The sequence below is a fragment of the Eucyclogobius newberryi genome, unplaced genomic scaffold (assembly GCF_026437365.1).
Source record: "Eucyclogobius newberryi isolate DKJ021-1_F unplaced genomic scaffold, fEucNew1.0.hap1 SCAF_2, whole genome shotgun sequence".
Lineage (NCBI taxonomy): Eukaryota > Metazoa > Chordata > Actinopteri > Gobiiformes > Gobiidae > Eucyclogobius > Eucyclogobius newberryi.
In genome coordinates, this window is record NW_027315834.1 from 52,439,944 (window position 1) to 52,461,258 (window position 21,315).

General features: G+C 45.9%; 1 protein-coding gene across 3 annotated transcripts in view; it reads right to left on the reverse strand.

Annotated features, from left to right (window-relative positions):
* Nucleotides 1-243: 243 nt before the first annotated feature.
* Nucleotides 244-21,315, reverse strand: part of fer (fer (fps/fes related) tyrosine kinase) — a 123,015-nt gene continuing 101,943 nt past the window's right edge. For all 3 annotated transcript variants that reach the window (XM_072453398.1, XM_072453397.1, XM_072453396.1), the window contains 2 exons: nucleotides 9,480-9,602; nucleotides 244-1,942 (listed from right to left, as the gene is read on the reverse strand). In XM_072453398.1, the coding sequence (XP_072309499.1) occupies nucleotides 1,809-1,942; nucleotides 9,480-9,602 (257 nt within the window). In that variant the 3' untranslated portion in view covers nucleotides 244-1,808. The remainder of the gene's footprint in view (nucleotides 1,943-9,479; nucleotides 9,603-21,315) is intronic.

Consider the following 21,315-nt stretch of genomic DNA (forward strand, 5'->3'; position numbering starts at 1 on the left):
CCTCAGAATCAGAAACGGTTTATTTCCGTCGTCAATGAAGAAAATTCACAAACAGGAACTTGTCCAACAGAAAACTATGAATAATAAATAACAATAAGCAATAAGATTAAAAAGAACAAAAAAAATAGGCTTAATATGTACACAAAATGTACAGTTGTATTTAGGTTGAGGCAGCGGGTGGTGGTCAAGGGTGTGGTCCACCTGCAGAGGATCTGACCCCGATATTCAAAATAAAGGCTGAGACAGAGGAAACAGTTGTTTATTTTCAGATTAAGAGCATGATAATACTTGGTGTTACACTAATAAAAGCGTGAGTGTTGTAGAAAAACAGTACAAACCTGTGTATTTACAGTCAGTAGAAAATGACCAATCAGGACAGTTCTGCCTGACTCCACCCAGTGACAAAGCTCTGATTGGTGCAAACCCGTTCAAATAAAATACTTTGAGTTTAATCAGAATTCACCACTTTTTAAAACACATTTATAAAACATGACCTGCCACACTGGGACTTTAAATATTAAATATAAAATGGCCTCCACAAACTTTAACTTAAATATTTTTCTTTTAATGTGTAAACTAAATCTTTAAAGCTGCATTTACACTTAGACCTGGTTTAGACCTGGTTTAGACCTGGTTTAGACCTGGTTTAGACCTGGTTTAGATCTGGTTTAGACCTGGTTTAGTCCTGGTTTAGTCCTGGTTTAGTCCTGGTTTAGACCTGGTTTAGACCTGGTTTAGATCTGGTTTAGACCTGGTTTAGATCTGGTTTAGACCTGTTTAGACCCGGTTTAGTCCCGGTTTAGACCTGGTTTAGACCTGGTTTAGACCTGGTTTAGTCCTGGTTTAGACCTGTTTAGACCTGGTTTAGGCCTTTGTGGCTCTTCTGGTGACATTCGTCGTCTCAATTTTTTTTTCCCCCTCAAAGTAAAAAAAGACTAAATTGATTTTGGCAAAATGAAAAAACAACATTTGGACTCGAAGTGAAAAAAGACAAATTTGACAATGAAAAAAATGGGACTTTTATTCTGGATTCAATATGAATTTCCTTTCCCCGTCTCCTCGGGGGCCCGGGACCATCTCCTCGGGGGCCCGGGACCGTCTCCTCGGGGGCCCAGGACCGCTTGGTCAGGACTTTCACTTGTGCATGTTGGAGTTCACCCCTGTAACCTGGCAACAAGTGAGCCAGATCAGCTGTTACACCTGGGTCCGGCGGCCGGGGGCCGGGGGCCGGGGGCCGGGGGCCGGCGGCCGGCGGCCGGCGGCCGTGACTGCAGCGTCACCAGAAGAATAAACTTAGATAAACACAACAATCTCGTCCCAAATGTAGTTTTAAAATGTCATAAATAAAGTTTGTGGAATATAAATATGTATTTACTCGTGTCATAAACGAGCCCAACAAAAGGCCACAAATGACTTAAGAAATAAAAACAGATGATTTTGCTTCAAAAAATAAACCCAAAATAATAAAATATTTGAAACTTTCCAAACGTCAATAGAGAGTCGAGTTTGAGGCGTTCTCGGGGCTAAAGGTCAGAGGCTGGTCACTGGGGGAGTGGTTAGCTCCGCCCCCAGTGCTGGTGTGGGTTGGACAGACACAGGGAGAACATGCAAACAGGAGTCAAACACAGGGCTGTATAAAGGAAGCACCTGATTGGTCCGTTCGTGGCACTTGGCGACTTTTTTGTAGTTTTTGTGTTTTTTTAAAAGTGTTCTGAGTTTTGAGGTAAAAACAGCTGATGAGGTCACTGCTGTCAACGCCGTTTCTGATTGGCTGATGTGAAGTGTCCAGGTTTAGACCCGGTTCAGGATCAGAGCCGGACTTGACCCAGTTCTCGGTGGATTTGGCTGAATCGAGGTCGTTCTTCTGGACTGTAGCTCCAGCATCTCTGCATCACTTTGAAGATTTCCTCTGGACAGCGCTGGGGGCGGGACATCCTGTAACCTGACCAATGACAGAGAGGGATAGGGTCAACGACAAGACTGCACCGGACCCTTGACCACACAAAGGGTTGACCAGAACCAGTAGGGGAGGAGTGTGGGGGAGGAGTGTAGGGGAGAGTGTAGGGGAGGAGTGTAGGGGAGGAGTGTAGGGGAGGAGTGTAGGGAGAGGAGTGTAGGGGAGGAGTGTAGGGGAGTGTAAGGGAGGAATGTAGGGGGAGTGTAGGGGAGAGTGTAGGGGGGAGTGTAAGGGAGGAGTGTAGGGGGGAGTGTAGGGGAGGAGTGTAGGGGAGGAGTGTAGGGGGGAGTGTAGGGGAGAGTGTAAGGGAGGAGTGTAGGGGGAGAGTGTAGGGGGGGAGTGTAGGGGGAGAGTGTAGGGGAGGAGTGTAGGGGGAGAGTGTAGGGGGAGAGTGTAGGGGGAGGAGTGTAGGGGAGGAGTGTAGGGGAGGAGTGTAGGGGGAGGAGTGTAGGGGAGGAGTGTAATGGGAGGAGTGTAATGGGAGGAGTGTAAGGGAGGAGTGTAGGGGGGAGTGTAGGGGAGGAATGTAGGGGAGGAATGTAGGGGGAGTGTAGGGGAGAGTGTAGGGGAGAGTGTAGGGGGAGAGTGTAGGGGAGGAGTGTAGGGGGAGGAGTGTAAGGGAGGAGTGTAGGGGGAGAGTGTAGGGGAAGAGTTTAGGGAGAGAGTGTAGGGGGAGAGTTTAGGGGAGAGTGTAGGGGAGGAGTGTAGGGGGAGGAGTGTAAGGGAGGAGTGTAGGGGGAGAGTGTAGGGGAGGAGTGTAGGGGAGAGTGTAGGGGGAGAGTGTAGGGGAGGAGTGTAGGGGGGGAGTGTAGGGGGGAGTGTAGGGGAGGAGTGTAGGGGAGGAGTGTAGGGGAGAGTGTAGGGGGGAGTGTAAGGGAGGAGTGTAGGGGGGAGTGTAGGGGAGGAGTGTAGGGGAGGAGTGTAGGGGGAGGAGTGTAGGGGAGAGTGTAAGGGAGGAGTGTAGGGGGGGAGTGTAGGGGGGGAGTGTAGGGGGAGAGTGTAGGGGAGGAGTGTAGGGGAGGAGTGTAGGGGGAGAGTGTAGGGGGAGAGTGTAGGGGAGGAGTGTAATGGGAGGAGTGTAATGGGAGGAGTGTAAGGGAGGAGTGTAGGGGAGGAGTGTAGGGGAGGAGTGTAGGGGAGAGTGTAGGGGGAGAGTGTAGGGGAGGAGTGTAGGGGGGGAGTGTAGGGGGAGAGTGTAGGGGGGAGTGTAGGGGAGGAGTGTAGGGGAGGAGTGTAGGGGAGAGTGTAGGGGGGAGTGTAAGGGAGGAGTGTAGGGGGGAGTGTAGGGGAGGAGTGTAGGGGAGGAGTGTAGGGGGGGAGTGTAGGGGGAGGAGTGTAGGGGAGTGTAAGGGAGGAATGTAGGGGGAGTGTAGGGGAGAGTGTATGGGGGGAGTGTAGGGGGAGAGTGTAGGGGGAGAGTGTAGGGGGAGAGTGTAGGGGGAGAGTGTAGGGGAGGAATGTAGGGGGAGTGTAGGGGAGAGTGTAAGGGAGGAGTGTAGGGGGGAGTGTAGGGGAGGAATGTAGGGGGAGTGTAGGGGAGAGTGTAGGGGAGAGTGTAGGGGGAGAGTTTAGGGGAGAGTGTAGGGGAGGAGTGTAGGGGGAGGAGTGTAAGGGAGGAGTGTAGGGGGAGAGTGTAGGGGAGGAGTGTAGGGGAGAGTGTAGGGGGAGAGTTTAGGGGAGGAGTGTAGGGGGGGAGTGTAGGGGGAGAGTGTAGGGGGGAGTGTAGGGGAGGAGTGTAGGGGAGGAGTGTAGGGGAGAGTGTAGGGGGGGGTGTAAGGGAGGAGTGTAGGGGGGAGTGTAGGGGGGAGTGTAGGGGAGGAGTGTAGGGGAGGAGTGTAGGGGGAGGAGTGTAGGGGAGTGTAAGGGAGGAATGTAGGGGGAGTGTAGGGGAGAGTGTAGGGGAGGAGTGTAGGGGAGAGTGTAAGGGAGGAGTGTAGGGGGAGAGTGTAGGGGGGGAGTGTAGGGGGAGAGTGTAGGGGGAGAGTGTAGGGGAGGAGTGTAGGGGGAGAGTGTAGGGGGAGAGTGTAGGGGGAGGAGTGTAGGGGAGGAGTGTAGGGGGAGGAGTGTAGGGGGAGAATGTAGGGGAGGAGTGTAGGGGGAGAGTGTAGGGGAGGAGTGTAATGGGAGGAGTGTAATGGGAGGAGTGTAAGGGAGGAGTGTAGGGGGGAGTGTAGGGGAGGAATGTAGGGGGAGTGTAGGGGAGAGTGTCCACGAATTATACACACTATTTACGCATCATATACACAAAAGTGAGCGTTTGATTTCTCCGCAAACAATCCGGAGCCTCAAGCCGCTCACTTTTCAGTATTTTGTGGATTAAAAGCTCCTCACTCTCTAGCTCCAGCCTGAACTAGCCTAGCGTAGCCTAGCCGCTAGCGTCATGGCTGGATCTACCTTTACCTGTTTGAGCTGTCATATGTCGAGTCAGAACCCTGGATCCTTCTCTGATGATAGGTGCGTGAAGTGCAGTGTAGTGGTAGTTTTGGTTGCCAGGGTTACGGAGTTAGAAGCGCGGATCCGCTGTTTAGAGGAGCTAATGTCCAGCTACAGTCAGGTATTAGCTCGAGGGCTACCGGACCACGCTACAGGGCGTAGCATTAGCATTAGCAGTAGCAGTAAGGCCGAGCTCAGCCCCTCAGCGTCTCCCGTGCAGCCGGGACTAGACCAGGAACAGAATAGGGACCATTTTGTGACAGTTCGGAGGGGACAAGGCGCTAAACGCCGAACCTCAGAGCGCCGTGAGCTTCACGTCTATAATAGGTTTTCTCCCCTCAGCGATCACACGCCCGCTGAACACACGAGAGAAACTCTTGTAATCGGGAGTTCTATTGTTAGAGACGTGAAGCTGCCAGCTGCTAGCGTTAGGTGTTACCCGGGGGCCAGAATGGGTGACATCGAAGGAAACCTTAGGATCTTAAAGCGGAGCAGGACCCGTTTCCGGCGAGTCGTGATTCACGCAGGCGGTAACGACGCCCGGCGGAGACAATCAGAGGTGCTCAGAGTTCAAGTAGCCGCGGTGTGTGACCTAGCGAAGTCGATGTCGGACACTGTAATATTTTCTGGTCCCCTGCCCAATCGGATCAATGCTGAACTGTACAGCCGTCTCTCAGCATTCCACAACTGGTTATCCAGATGGTGCCTTCAAAACAACGTTGTCTTTATTGATAACTGGAGTGCGTTTTGGGGAAAGCCCGGGCTCATACGCAGGGATGGCCCCTCCCACTTCAGAGGGTACATCCCTATTAGTTTGGAATTTGACCGATAGTCTTAGTCGTGTTAAGTGACCATCTAGGGATGAGCCCCAGGTGCAGAGCAGCAGTTTAAGACGCTCCTCTGTCTCTCGCCCGTTCTGTCACATGTGAAGTGTTCAGATTCAAGACGGATAGAGACTGTGTGTGTCCCTCGTGTCCCTCGTGTCCCTCGTACAAATAATGCCAAAAAGTCACATCTCAGAAAAACTATTTCAGGCTCAGACCAAATAACTTAAGGAAAATAACAATCACAAATGACACAAATGAATAAACACGTAAAATGTGACTGATCAACATTAGAGCAATTTACTCCAAATCGCTCTTAGTTCATGAATTAATTAGTGACTATAACATAGATCTTCAGCTCCAACTGAAACGTGGCTTCAACAAGACGACTACGTCAGACTAAATGAGTCCACCCCACCCACCCATGTAAACCCCACCCACCCATGTTAACCCCACCCACCCATGTTAACCCCACCCACCCATGTTAACCCCACCCATGTTAACCCCGCCCACCCATGTTAACCCCACCCACCCATGTTAACCCCACCCACTCATGTTAACCCCACCCACCCATGTTAACCCCACCCACCCATGTTACCTGTCACACCTCCAGGAGCACAGGCCGAGGTGGTGGTGTGGCAGTGATCTCACACTCAAGCGACTCATGAGCCCTAAAACTAACAATGCATTTCACTCATTTGAAAGCCTTATGCTGTCGATCACATGTCCAAATATGAAAAACCAAAAAGGAGTTTTGTTCATAGTTATCTACCGACCTCCTGGTCCATATTCAGAGTTTTTAACAGAGTTTTCTGACTTTAGATCAAACTTAGTGTTAGCCTGGGATAAAATAGTTATAGTTGGAGACTTTAATATCCACGTGAACATGAGTGATGACTCTCTCAGTAATGCCTTCAGCGCCTTGTTAGACAGCATTGGTTTCACTCAGAATGTAAATAAAGCGACTCACACTCACAAGAACACTCTGGATCTGTCCTAACGTATGGAACAGAGATTAGTGACCTCATTGTCCTCCCTCAAAACCCTATATTGTCAGATCATTTCCTAATTACCTTTCAGTTTATTCTTAAAGATCATCCAGTCCCACAGAATAAAGTTATAATGAAAAGGACAATATCTGAAAAATCTATCTCAAAATTCAAAGAAATAATAGAGTCAATATTCAGTGACATGTCATGTGATCGTGTCATGTGATCATGTCATGTGATCACGTCATGTGATCATGTCATGTGATCATGTCATGTGATCACGTCATGTGATCACGTCATGTGATCATGTCATGTGATCACGTCATGTGATCACGTCATGTGATCACGTCATGTGATCATGTCATGTGATCATGTCATGTGATCACGTCATGTGATCATGTCATGTGATCACGTCATGTGATCATGTCATGTGATCGTGTCATGTGATCCTGCTGAGAACAGTTTTAGTCCCAGTTTAAGTGATCAATTTGTCGACTTGACCATGAATTCTCTGAAGTCTGCTCTTGATGTTGCAGCTCCGTTAAAACAGAAGGTCATTAGGTCAAAGCGCCTCCTCCTGGTACAACCAAGAACTGCGTTCACATAAACAAAGAGTTAGAAAGTTAGAGGGATTATTTTGTCGCTCACACAGAAGAATCTCTAAAAGCAGGAAAAGTTGCTCCTGTCCTGTCAGCAGCTCTGTGTGAGGCCAGAACCAGAGACTATTCACATCTAATAGAAGTCAACAAAAGTAACACTAAATTCCTTTTCAGCACTGTAGCTAGGCTAACAAACTGTCACAGCGCAGTAGAGCCCTCACTCCCAGCTACACTCAGCTCTGATGATTTCCTCCTATTTTTTAACAATAAAATAAAAACAATCAGAGATAAATTAGATGAAATTACTCCCTCTATTAGCCCTGAACGAGCCCAAGCTGTAAATCTAACGTCCCAGATAAATCCAGCTGTAAACTTAGAAAGGTTCACAGCTGTTGATCAAGCAGAGATAACTTCAGCCCTTATGTCCTCTAAAAGCTCCACTTGTGTCCTAGACCCCATTCCAAGCTCCTCAAAGACATTCTCCCCCTAATTATAGACCCTATTCTTAATAAAATAAATACTTCAGTAGAAAGTGTTTTTGTTCCACGTCCTTCAAACATGACGTCATTAAACCTCTTCTGAAAAAGACTCATCTAGATCCCGACCTATTGTTAAACTACAGACCTATTTATAATCTGCCCTTCGTCTCTAAAATCCTTGAAAAAGTTGTAGTAAAACAGCTTTGTCGCCCCCTACAGGAGGGTCCAGAGCCCACCACAGCAGGGTTCAGAGCCCACCACAGCAGGGTTCAGAGCCCACCACAGCAGGGTTCAGAGCCCACCACAGCACTGAAACTGCACTAGTTAAAGTCACAAATGATTTGTTATTAGCCGCTGACGATGGACTGGTCTCAGTCCTGGTTCTGACCTCAGTGTTTGACCATCGACCACAACATTCTACTGCAGAGGTTAGAATGTGATGTAGGAACAGCCCTCAGCTGGTTTAAATCCTATTTATCTGGTACCAATTTGTTAATGTAAACCAGAGCTCACCTGCTCTAAAGTAATTTACGGTGTGCCACAGGGATCAGTACTCTGTCCAATTCTGTTTACTCTTTACATGCTGCCGTTAGGTCACATGATCAGGTCACATGACATTAACTTCCACTGCTCTGCAGACGACACTCAGCTGTATTTATCAATGAACCTGATCAGAGCGATCAAGTACAGACTTAGTGCTTGTGTGAAGGAGATAAAAACCTGGATGACACTAAACTACCTGCTTCTTAACCCTGAACAAACCGAGGTCATTGTGCTGGTCCTAAGCATCTACGAGACGCTCTATCTGAGCAGATAGTCACACTGGACAATGTCAGTGTAGCCTCCAGTTCTACTGTAAGAAACCTTGGAGTCTTATTTGACCAGGAGCTCTCATTTAAAGCTCATATAAATCAAGCTTGTAAAACAGACTATTTCCATTTGTGCAACAAGAGCCAAAATCAGAAGAATCCTGCCTAAAAGTGATGCTGAAAAACTTATCCATGCATTTGTCACGTCTAGATTCTCCTGTAACTCCTGCTCACAGCAGGTCCTTAAAGCTCCATAAAAAGCTTTCAACTGGTTCAAAATGCAGCAGCAAGATTACTAACAGGAACTAAAAGAAGAGAGCACATTACGCCAGTGCTGGAGTCTCTTCACTGGCTCCCGTCCAGTTTAGAATCAAATTTAAAATTCTACTCTTGACCTACAAAGCCATAAATGACATGGCCCCATCCTACCTCAAAGATGCTATAGAACCATATCATCCAATCAGAGCTCTTCACTCTCAGAATGCTGACCTTCTGGTGGTGCCAAGAGTCTCTAAAAGTACTGTAGGAGGTAGAGCGTTTAGCTCCCAAGCTCCTGTGTTATGGAATCAGCTCCCGGCCCATGTTAAATCTGCTGACACAGTCTCTTCATTTAAGTCCAGGCTTAAAACGTTCCTCTTTGAAATCGCTTATGGTCAGACTAGTTAGGAACAGAAACATAAACCCACAGCTTTAGCTCCGCTGCCCTAGCAGCAACTGTGCTGGGGGAAGTATGACAGCTTGAGCACTATCCTCTTCTTCTGACTACTTATGCTATCAAACAATATATATATATATATATATATATATATATATATATATATATATATATATTTTTTTTTTAATTCCACTTGCAAACTGTTCACCGCCTTCTTTGTCTTTCTCTCACTCCTGAGGACCTGTGGACCCAGATGTCCCTCTCCTGGTGAAGTGTCCCTGCCCCGTGTGGACGGTCCCTCATCTGCCTGAGGAGTGGCTCCAGCTCCAGTGTCTCCCTCGTGTCCGTCTGTAAGAGTGGGATCTCTCCTTCACTGGAACTCCTCCAGGTTTCTACGCTTTTTTCCCAAAGAGGTTTTTTTTGTAGTTTTTCCTGCAGAAGGAGAGTCTAAGGACAGAGGACCCTGGGACATTGTCCCTCGCCACCACAGACATTGTCTGACTCCATCGCCACCACAGACATTGTTGATTCATTTCTCCCTGTGGCCCTCAGAGGCAACTGATTTTGGGCCTTACAAAAATAAATTGATTTGATTTGATTTCACACGACACGTTCTAAGAAGCTTTCAAAGTATCACACAAACAGGAAGTGAGTTTGTAGTTGATCTTCACTTTAGGATCACATATTAATTTGAGGTCATACAAGTGTCATGTGGAGGTCAGAGGTCACCTCACCTTTCTCCACCTGCTCTCGAGCCTGCTGATTGGTCATCCCAGGATAAGGACACACCCCCAAACTGAAGGTTTCCCAGAGCAACACGCCGTAGCTCCACACGTCGCTCTCAGAACTGTACCGGCCTGAGCAGAAGGAATATAAAGGGTTCATATTATTTTATTTATTCATTTTTAAATTAAATATATATGTGTAAAAAACAGGACGGGAGAGAGAACCGTAGACCAAAATAAAACCCAAAAGACATCCGAGGGTTAGAGACAAGAAATCAAGGCACATTTGAGCCCATAGTCAAATTTACACAGAGTCCCGAGGCCCAAACACAGTCCTGAGGCCCAAACACAGTCCCGAGGCCCAAACACAGAGTCCCGAGGCCCAAACACAGTGTCCCGAGGCCCAAACACAGAGTCCCGTGGCCCAAACACAGAGTCCGAGGCCCAAACACAGAGTCCCAAGGCCCAAACACAGAGTCCGAGGCCCAAATACAGAGTCCCGAGGCCCAAACACAGAGTCCGAGGCCCAAACACAGAGTCCCAAGGCCCAAACACAGAGTCCGAGGCCCAAACACAGAGTCCCAAGGCCCAAACACAGAGTCCCAAGGCCCAAACACAGAGTCCGAGGCCCAAACACAGAGTCCCAAGGCCCAAACACAGAGTCCCGAGGCCCAAACACAGAGTCCCGAGGCCCAAACACAGAGTCCCGTGGCCCAAACACAGAGTCCGAGGCCCAAACACAGAGTCCCAAGGCCCAAACACAGAGTCCGAGGCCCAAATACAGAGTCCCGAGGCCCAAACACAGAGTCCGAGGCCCAAACACAGAGTCCCAAGGCCCAAACACAGAGTCCGAGGCCCAAACACAGAGTCCCAAGGCCCAAACACAGAGTCCCAAGGCCCAAACACAGAGTCCCGAGGCCCAAACACAGAGTCCCGTGGCCCAAACACAGAGTCCGAGGCCCAAACACAGAGTCCCAAGGCCCAAACACAGAGTCCGAGGCCCAAATACAGAGTCCCGAGGCCCAAACACAGAGTCCCAAGGCCCAAACAGAGTCCGAGGCCCAAATACAGAGTCCCGAGGCCCAAACACAGAGTCCGAGGCCCAAACACAGAGTCCCAAGGCCCAAACACAGAGTCCCAAGGCCCAAACACAGAGTCCCGAGGCCCAAACACAGAGTCCGAGGCCCAAATACAGAGTCCCGAGGCCCAAACACAGAGTCCGAGGCCCAAATACAGAGTCCCGAGGCCCAAACACAGAGTCCGAGGCCCAAATACAGAGTCCCGAGGCCCAAACACAGAGTCCGAGGCCCAAATACAGAGTCCAGAGGCCCAAACACAGAGTCCCAAGGCCCAAACACAGAGTCCCAAGGCCCAAACACAGAGTCCAGAGGCCCAAACACAGAGTCCCGAGGCCCAAACACAGAGTCTTGAGGCCCAAACACAGAGTCTTGAGGCCCAAACACAGAGTCATGACTTTGTTTCATGTCTTGGTTACTTAACTCTTTATTTGTAAAAACCTATAAAAGTCCTTTTTCTCTTTCCACATGTCAAATCTTTTCATGTGATTCTCTTTTACATCTGGTGAAAAACCTTTAGACCTTTTGTCCTCCAGACCTTGAGTCTCAGCTCAGTTCTATTTGGTACAAAACCTTTGGTCATAAAGTTTTACCAGTTTAAGATTGTAATATCTGTGTTTAGTTTGTATGTTTGAACAGCTCCTTCCATGTGGTAAGAACAGATTTGACCCAGGGATTCTTCACTTCCTCCTCATGACTCAAGCGAAACTATGAAAAAAGGTGCGACTTATAGTCTGGAAAATACGGTATTTCAGCTCCTAATTTTTTTTATTTTGTTCTTCTGATAAAACAGGCAAATTGAGGATGTTCAGAAGAGAGTTAATATAAACTTCTTTAGCGTCTGGAATTTTGTTTTAAATATTTTTTTATAAAAGGATTCAAATGCTGATTGACTTTGGTCTAGTTTGATTCACATTAGATCATTTTGCCCGTCCCATATTTTAAAAATTGTTCTTTCAACCTGTTGTTTTTTAAGTTTCCAAGATAGTAATTGTGAATATTGCCCAAACTATTGTCATGCGTTTATATTATATTTACCCCAACCCTAACCCTCATATTTAGGGATCATCTCAAAATGGGTTGAAGCTGAAAAGACTTAATTTTTTTCGTCTGGACCCCCTCCCCCCCTCAAAAGACTTAAGACTGGCTTCACATAAAATTTTACGCGTTAAAACGATAGTAGCTTGATAGACCTAACCCTAACCCTGAACATCCTTTGGTCTGTTTATATTAAGAAGTTATGAACTCTCCAAATAATGTCCCCTGTCGCGCATGTTTGTTTACTCAATCCACATGGTCCACGGGCCCTAGGGGCCCTAGGGGCCCTACGACACATCCCATTCAACCCAAACTGTGAGATGACCACATTGAGATCGTCTCAAGAGGATGAGAGAGTGAGAAACTCATGTTTCTTGTCAAAACCTGTAATTGCCAGTTGCCTGAGTTTAGACCTTAGACATGTCAGAGTGACAGGAGCAGGACACGCCCTTTTGTCTCAGTGAGAATCTCGCGTCTTCTGTGATTGGCCGAAACCTCATGTGGGTTTGTGTTGGTCTTTCTTCCGGTCAGTGCGTAGCACGTTACTAGAGCCAAATCTCTTGATCATCTGCTGCGCCGCGTCATGCCGCAAAAAATCTTTTCCAACTTTTCTGCACCAGCCGCGTTGGCGACGCCTGCCCCTTGCGCGGGCAACGGCGCGCCGTGCTCCCCCGTGCGCTCCCCGTAGCACCCGCGCACGCACCCGCGCACGCACCCGCGCACGCACCCGCCCCGCGCACGCACCCGCCGCCTAATGTTGGCCTAATGCTCGTTGCAGTTTTTTAGCATTTCAAAACAATGTATTGAAGCTTCAAAGCAACAAAAAGACGAAATGTAGGTCCAACCCCCCCCAGGCCCCGCCCCCCCCAAGACGAAAAATATTAAGTCTTTTCAGCTTCAACCCATTTTGAGATGATCCCTTATCATGTGGGACATGATATTCTTTGTACTTTCAACTAACCCTAACCCTACTTTCAACTAACCCTACTTTCAACTAACCCTACTTTCAACTAACCCTACTTTCAACTAACCCTAACCCTACTTTCAACTAACCCTACTTTCAACTAACCCTAACCCTTGCGCGGGCAACGGCGCACCTACTTTCAACTAACCCTAACCCTACTTTCAACTAACCCTAACCCTACTTTCAACTAACCCTACTTTCAACTAACCCCAACCGTACTTTCAACTAACCCTAACCCTCCTTTCAACTAACCCTACTTTCAACTAACCCTACTTTCAACTAACCCTACTTTCAACTAACCCTAACCCTAGTTTCAACTAACCCTAACCCTACTTTCAACTAACCCTACTTTCAACTAACCCTACTTTCAACTAACCCTAACCCTACATTCAACGAACCCTACTTTCAACTAACCCTAACCGTACTTTCAACTAACCCTAACCCTACTTTCAACTAACCCTACTTTCAAATAACCCTAACCCTACTTTAAAATAACCCTAACCCTACTTTCAACTAACCCTACTTTCAACTAACCCTAACCCTACTTTCAACTAACCCTACTTTCAACTAACCCTAACCCTACTTTCAACGAACCCTACTTTCAACTAACCCTAACCCTACTTTCAACTAACCCTAACCCTACTTTCAACTAACCCTAACCCTACTTTCAACTAACCCTACTTTCAACTAACCCTACTTTCAACTAACCCTAACCCTACTTTCAACTAACCCTACTTTCAACTAACCCTAACCCTACTTTCAACTAACCCTACTTTCAACTAACCCTAACCCTACTTTCAACTAACCCTACTTTCAACTAACCCTAACCCTACTTTCAACTAACCCTACTTTCAACTAACCCTAACCCTACTTTCAACTAACCCTACTTTCAACTAACCCTACTTTCAACTAACCCTAACCGTACTTTCAAATAACCCTAACCCTACTTTCAACTAACCCTAACCCTACTTTCAACTAACCCTACTTTCAACTAACCCTAACCGTACTTTCAACTAACCCTAACCCTACTTTCAACTAACCCTACTTTCAACTAACCCTAACCCTACTTTCAACTAACCCTACTTTCAACTAACCCTACTTTCAACTAACCCTAACCCTACTTTCAACTAACCCTACTTTCAACTAACCCTAACCCTACTTTCAACTAACCCTACTTTCAACTAACCCTACTTTCAACTAACCCTAACCCTACTTTCAACTAACCCTACTTTCAACTAACCCTAACCCTACTTTCAACTAACCCTACTTTCAACTAACCCTACTTTCAACTAACCCTACTTTCAACTAACCCTAACCCTACTTTCAACTAACCCTACTTTCAACTAACCCTACTTTCAACTAACCCTAACCCTACTTTCAACTAACCCTACTTTCAACTAACCCTAACACTACTTTCAACTAACCCTACTTTCAACTAACCCTAACCCTACTTTCAACTAACCCTACTTTCAACTAACCCTACTTTCAACTAACCCTAACCCTACTTTCAACTAACCCTACTTTCAACTAACCCTAACCCTACTTTCAACTACCCCTAACCCTACTTTCAACTAACCCTACTTTCAACTAACCCTACTTTCAACTAACCCTAACCCTACATTCAACGAACCCTACTTTCAACTAACCCTAACCGTACTTTCAACTAACCCTAACCCTACTTTCAACTAACCCTACTTTCAACTAACCCTACTTTCAACTAACCCTAACCCTACATTCAACGAACCCTACTTTCAACTAACCCTAACCGTACTTTCAACTAACCCTAACCCTACTTTCAACTAACCCTACTTTCAAATAACCCTAACCCTACTTTCAAATAACCCTAACCCTACTTTCAACTAACCCTACTTTCAACTAACCCTAACCCTACTTTCAACTAACCCTACTTTCAACTAACCCTAACCCTACTTTCAACGAACCCTACTTTCAACTAACCCTAACCCTACTTTCAACTAACCCTAACCCTACTTTCAACTAACCCTAACCCTACTTTCAACTAACCCTACTTTCAACTAACCCTACTTTCAACTAACCCTAACCCTACTTTCAACTAACCCTACTTTCAACTAACCCTAACCCTACTTTCAACTAACCCTAACCCTACTTTCAACTAACCCTACTTTCAACTAACCCTAACCCTACTTTCAACTAACCCTACTTTCAACTAACCCTAACCCTACTTTCAACTAACCCTACTTTCAACTAACCCTACTTTCAACTAACCCTAACCGTACTTTCAAATAACCCTAACCCTACTTTCAACTAACCCTAACCCTACTTTCAACTAACCCTACTTTCAACTAACCCTAACCGTACTTTCAACTAACCCTAACCCTACTTTCAACTAACCCTACTTTCAACTAACCCTAACCCTACTTTCAACTAACCCTACTTTCAACTAACCCTACTTTCAACTAACCCTAACCCTACTTTCAACTAACCCTACTTTCAACTAACCCTAACCCTACTTTCAACTAACCCTACTTTCAACTAACCCTACTTTCAACTAACCCTAACCCTACTTTCAACTAACCCTACTTTCAACTAACCCTAACCCTACTTTCAACTAACCCTACTTTCAACTAACCCTACTTTCAACTAACCCTACTTTCAACTAACCCTAACCCTACTTTCAACTAACCCTACTTTCAACTAACCCTACTTTCAACTAACCCTAACCCTACTTTCAACTAACCCTACTTTCAACTAACCCTAACACTACTTTCAACTAACCCTACTTTCAACTAACCCTAACCCTACTTTCAACTAACCCTACTTTCAACTAACCCTACTTTCAACTAACCCTAACCCTACTTTCAACTAACCCTACTTTCAACTAACCCTAACCCTACTTTCAACTACCCCTAACCCTACTTTCAACTAACCCTACTTTCAACTAACCCTACTTTCAACTAACCCTAACCCTACATTCAACGAACCCTACTTTCAACTAACCCTAACCGTACTTTCAACTAACCCTAACCCTACTTTCAACTAACCCTACTTTCAAATAACCCTAACCCTACTTTCAAATAACCCTAACCCTACTTTCAACTAACCCTACTTTCAACTAACCCTAACCCTACTTTCAACTAACCCTACTTTCAACTAACCCTAACCGTACTTTCAAATAACCCTAACCCTACTTTCAACTAACCCTAACCCTACTTTCAACTAACCCTACTTTCAACTAACCCTAATCCTACTTTCAACTAACCCTAACCCTACTTTCAACTAACCCTACTTTCAACTAACCCTACTTTCAACTAACCCTAACCCTACTTTCAACGAACCCTACTTTCAACTAACCCTAACCCTACTTTCAACTAACCCTAACCCTACTTTCAACTAACCCTAACCCTACTTTCAACTAACCCTACTTTCAACTAACCCTACTTTCAACTAACCCTAACCCTACTTTCAACTAACCCTACTTTCAACTAACCCTACTTTCAACTAACCCTAACCCTACTTTCAACTAACCCTACTTTCAACTAACCCTAACCCTACTTTCAACTAACCCTACTTTCAACTAACCCTAAACCTACTTTCAACTAACCCTACTTTCAACTAACCCTAACCCTACTTTCAACTAACCCTAACCCTACTTTCAACTAACCCTACTTTCAACTAACCCTACTTTCAACTAACCCTAACCGTACTTTCAAATAACCCTAACCCTACTTTCAACTAACCCTAACCCTACTTTCAACTAACCCTACTTTCAACTAACCCTAACCGTACTTTCAACTAACCCTAACCCTACTTTCAACTAACCCTACTTTCAACTAACCCTAACCCTACTTTCAACTAACCCTACTTTCAACTAACCCTACTTTCAACTAACCCTAACCCTACTTTCAACTAACCCTACTTTCAACTAACCCTAACCCTACTTTCAACTAACCCTACTTTCAACTAACCCTAACCCTACTTTCAACTAACCCTACTTTCAACTAACCCTACTTTCAACTAACCCTACTTTCAACTAACCCTACTTTCAACTAACCCTAACCCTACTTTCAACTAACCCTACTTTCAACTAACCATACTTTCAACTAACCCTAACCCTACTTTCAACTAACCCTACTTTCAACTAACCCTAACCCTACTTTCAACTAACCCTACTTTCAACTAACCCTACTTTCAACTAACCCTAACCCTACTTTCAACTAACCCTACTTTCAACTAACCCTAACCCTACTTTCAACTAACCCTACTTTCAACTAACCCTACTTTCAACTAACCCTAACCCTACTTTCAACTAACCCTACTTTCAACTAACCCTAACCCTACTTTCAACTACCCCTAACCCTACTTTCAACTAACCCTACTTTCAACTAACCCTACTTTCAACTAACCCTAACCCTACTTTCAACTAAGCCTAACCCTCTCATTATCTGTGAACTGGTACACACAATCTACTACCCTAACAACATGCTAACATGCTACTACCCTAACAACATGCTACTACCCTAACAACATGCTACTACCCTAACAACATGCTAACATGCTACTACCCTAACAACATGCTACTACCCTAACAACATGCTAACATGCTACTACCCTAACAACATGCTACTACCCTAACAACATGCTACTACCCTAACAACATGCTAACATGCTACTACCCTAACAACATGCTACTACCCTAACAACATGCTACTACCCTAACAACATGCTAACATGCTACTACCCTAACAACATGCTACTACCCTAACAACATGCTACTACCCTAACAACATGCTAACATGCTACTACCCTAACAACATGCTACTACCCTAACAACATGCTACTACCCTAACAACATGCTAACATGCTACTACCCTAACAACATGCTACTACCCTAACAACATGCTACTACCCTAACAACATGCTAACATGCTACTACCCTAACAACATGCTACTACCCTAACAACATGCTACTACCCTTGTATTGGCTTCTAGTCAATCTTCGCTAAAAAACTGCTTAGTAGCCTCCTTTGGGTGTCCGTTTCTTGACTCACACAAAATCCTCACGAACAAAAACTCACGTAGTCCGTGGTGCGTTTATTTATTTTATTTTGCACAATCAAAAAGACGCTGCGCTGTTCTGCGATGTGCGCATGTGCGCATGTGTGGATGTGCACGGATGTGCGCGGTCAAAGACCGTGTCGGTCGCCCTCTGACTTCCATCTCGACCCGTCTCACCTGTTCCCCTTTTACCAATTAAGTTTGGCCTACTTCTCTGGCCCCACCCTCTCCTGCTCCAGACTGAAGCGTGACATAAATTATACATTTAACTTAAGGATTAGGCTTAGTTAATAATTAGAAAATTAGGAATTTATACTAAAGATTCAGATTGTAATTACATTAATTTAATACGTATTTATACTTAAACAAAAAATTACTTTTCTTAATTAATTCCATTATTGCTCTAACATCTCCAGCCCCTAATTGCTGGCCAAGCAATTACAAATATAACACAACAATGCATAATTTTATACTAATATTTAAATCTAATACTCAATTAAGACTTTTTTCCTTTGTTTGAAATAAGAACGTTTGGTTCCAGTCAGTTAGTTCTGAGGCAGGTTCAATGTTTATTCATCTTCATTCTCCAATACCAAACATAGTTTGTTCACAGGACGTTGCAGAAGTCTTAGTTTTAATAAGAGCACTTTGCACTAATCCTTTACTTCCAGGCGTTGTTTGCAGGAGCCGTCCCAGGATCCATGAGTTCCTGGGAGCCGTGTGTTCCAGGCCTTGTTTGCAGGAGCCGTCCCAGGATCCATGAGTTCCTGGGAGCCGTGTGTTCCAGGCCTTGTTTGCAGGAGCCGTCCCAGGATCCATGAGTTCCTGGGAGCCGTGTGTTCCAGGCCTTGTTTGCAGGAGCCGTCCCAGGATCCATGAGTTCCTGGGAGCCGTGTGTTCCAGGCCTTGTTTGCAGGAGCCGTCCCAGGATCCATGAGTTCCTGGGAGCCGTGTGTTCCAGGCCTTGTTTGCAGGAGCCGTCCCAGGATCCATGAGTTCCTGGGAGCCGTGTGTTCCAGGCCTTGTTTGCAGGAGCCGTCCCAGGATCCATGAGTTCCTGGGAGCCGTGTGTTCCAGGCCTTGTTTGCAGGAGCCGTCCCAGGATCCATGAGTTCCTGGGAGCCGTGTGTTCCAGGCCTTGTTTGCAGGAGCCGTCCCAGGATCCATGAGTTCCTGGGAGCCGTGTGTTCTAGGCCTTGTTTGCAGGAGCCGTCCCAGGATCCATGAGTTCCTGGGAGCCGTGTGTTCCAGGCCTTGTTTGCAGGAGCCGTCCCAGGATCCATGAGTTCCTGGGAGCCGTGTGTTCCAGGCCTTGTTTGCAGGAGCCGTCCCAGGATCCATGAGTTCCTGGGAGCCGTGTGTTCCAGGCCTTGTTTGCAGGAGCCGTCCCAGGATCCATGAGTTCCTGGGAGCCGTGTGTTCCAGGCCTTGTTTGCAGGAGCCGTCCCAGGATCCATGAGTTCCTGGGAGCCGTGTGTTCCAGGCCTTGTTTGCAGGAGCCGTCCCAGGATCCATGAGTTCCTGGGAGCCGTGTGTTCCAGGCCTTGTTTGCAGGAGCCGTCCCAGGATCCATGAGTTCCTGGGAGCCGTGTGTTCCAGGCCTTGTTTGCAGGAGCCGTCCCAGGATCCATGAGTTCCTGGGAGCCGTGTGATCCACCATAACAACAACACCTGCTTGTACATTTCTTTTGACTTTGTTCCATTTGTTTCTTTGTTGCATTATTGGGAGATATTCTCTGACCATCTTCTCCAGAAAAGGTCAGCAGGTACTGCACTTGTCTCCATCTTTTCTAGAGTATATGTCATGTTTGTCACATGATGCTGGAGCAGAACAGGCTTTGTTTGAAGCAGCAGGAGATGGTTTGGTGTTCATGGTTCCACATCATTGTTGTCATGTGTCAGTCATTATAGCTTCCACTTGGCAGAGCATTGTTTTAGGGCCTCATCATCCATGACTTGTTCCTTCATTCTAGACTTTTCAGAGTTGGGATAAGTCTCTCCCGTCCTCCTCCATGGTGGGCTCCTCCTGCAGGGCTGAATATACACTTTATGCCTTTGTTTAGGAGTGTTTCACTCGTCTTGTTGTGATTGAACTCTTCCAGGGATCTTTCAAGTTCTTTATCTGCACCAACGAGGTTTGTGCCTTGGTCTGATCTGATACTTGAGACAGTTCCTCTGCGACATATGAATCTTCGGACTGCATTTCTACACAAGCTCGTGTCCAGACTGCTGGATACTTCCAAATGCTCTGCTCCAGTGTTTAAACAAGTGAAGATTACACCCCATCTTTTCACAGTAGCTCGACCCTGTTTTGTTTCAAATGGTCCAAAATGGTCCACACCAACTGTGCTGAATGGCATGTCAGGCAATCCTCCATCTTCTGGAAGATCTGCCATCTTCTGCTCTCCAGCCGCAGACTGCATTCGCCGCCATAAACACAGGTTGTGATGATGTGGCGGCAGCATTAGCAGAGGACAGTCTTTAGCAGAGGACAGTCTTTAGCAGAGGACATCCAGTATTTTTGATGTCATTTTGATAACATATGGTTTGGCCCGGTCTGACTCATTTGCTCGTGGCTTTGAGGATCACTTTAGAGATTTGGGACCTTTTAGGCAAAATGATAGGATGTTTTATTTCTATGGGCAGAGACAGTTTGTCCCTCGTGGTCCAGCCTGGGGTCCATTTTGTAGATTGAACTGTTCTTAGGGCTGTATTTTTTCCGTTCAATAAGGTCAATTTCCTGTTTGTAATGTTGTCTTTGTTCATATGCAATAAAACATGGTTCAGCAGATTCAACATCTTTCACTGTCAAATTATTCTCATTTTCTTTCAAATTTTCCTTTTTTCTTTTTGTCCTTTTCAGTAACTGTCCCTTAAACTTCAGGATCCATGCAACACTTCTTTTGACTTTATTCCAATCCGAAAAATACTCTCTCTCTTGCTGGTGGGACTTATTAGTGCAACATTGACACTTCACAAAGACGTCCTTTTGGACCTCGGGGTCCTCGTTTGAAACAGGATATTTCATTGCCTCCGGAATAGGTGGCCATTGTTTTTCATTTTGTTCTAAGAAAGCTGGTCCTTTTATCCATCTTTTGGATTTTAGGAAAGCCTCAAACCACGTGAGGCATCATCTGCAGGGTTTTGTCTCCACTGGTCCACAAAAGACAAGGCCTGGATAACGACAATGCCGTTTGCAACAAAAGTTTGAAATCTTCTTGACTGGTTTCGAATGTATTTCAAAACAGACTGACTGTCTGTCCAGTAAACGGATTCTTTTAAGTCCATTTTTAGCTCTGCTTTTAACATGCGATCCACACGGAGACAAGAGTGGCAGCTGTGAGCTCCAATCTGGGGAGAGTCCTTTTCTTTAGAGGTGTTACTCTTTGTTCAGCAGGATGAGACTCATCAGGCCTGACAGTGTCGCTGTTGCAGCGCTGCAATGGTAAGTAATAGTGATCATCTTTCAATGTGGCGTCTTGTGTCATATTCATGAACTTCATGTCCTCCACTGACATTTGGAGCATTTCTTCATATTCTTTTTCAGGAAAGTCATGACTATATTGTTGCCTCAAAATAGTCTCCAAGTTTTCAATTGAAATGCGGTTTACTGATGCCACAGGTCGACCATGTGGTTCCACAGTCAAGTTCTTACAGCATAGGGACCGTTACCATGACTATTTATAATCTGCCATGGTTCCAATGGCACATCTCCTCCAATCAGGAGTTCCAC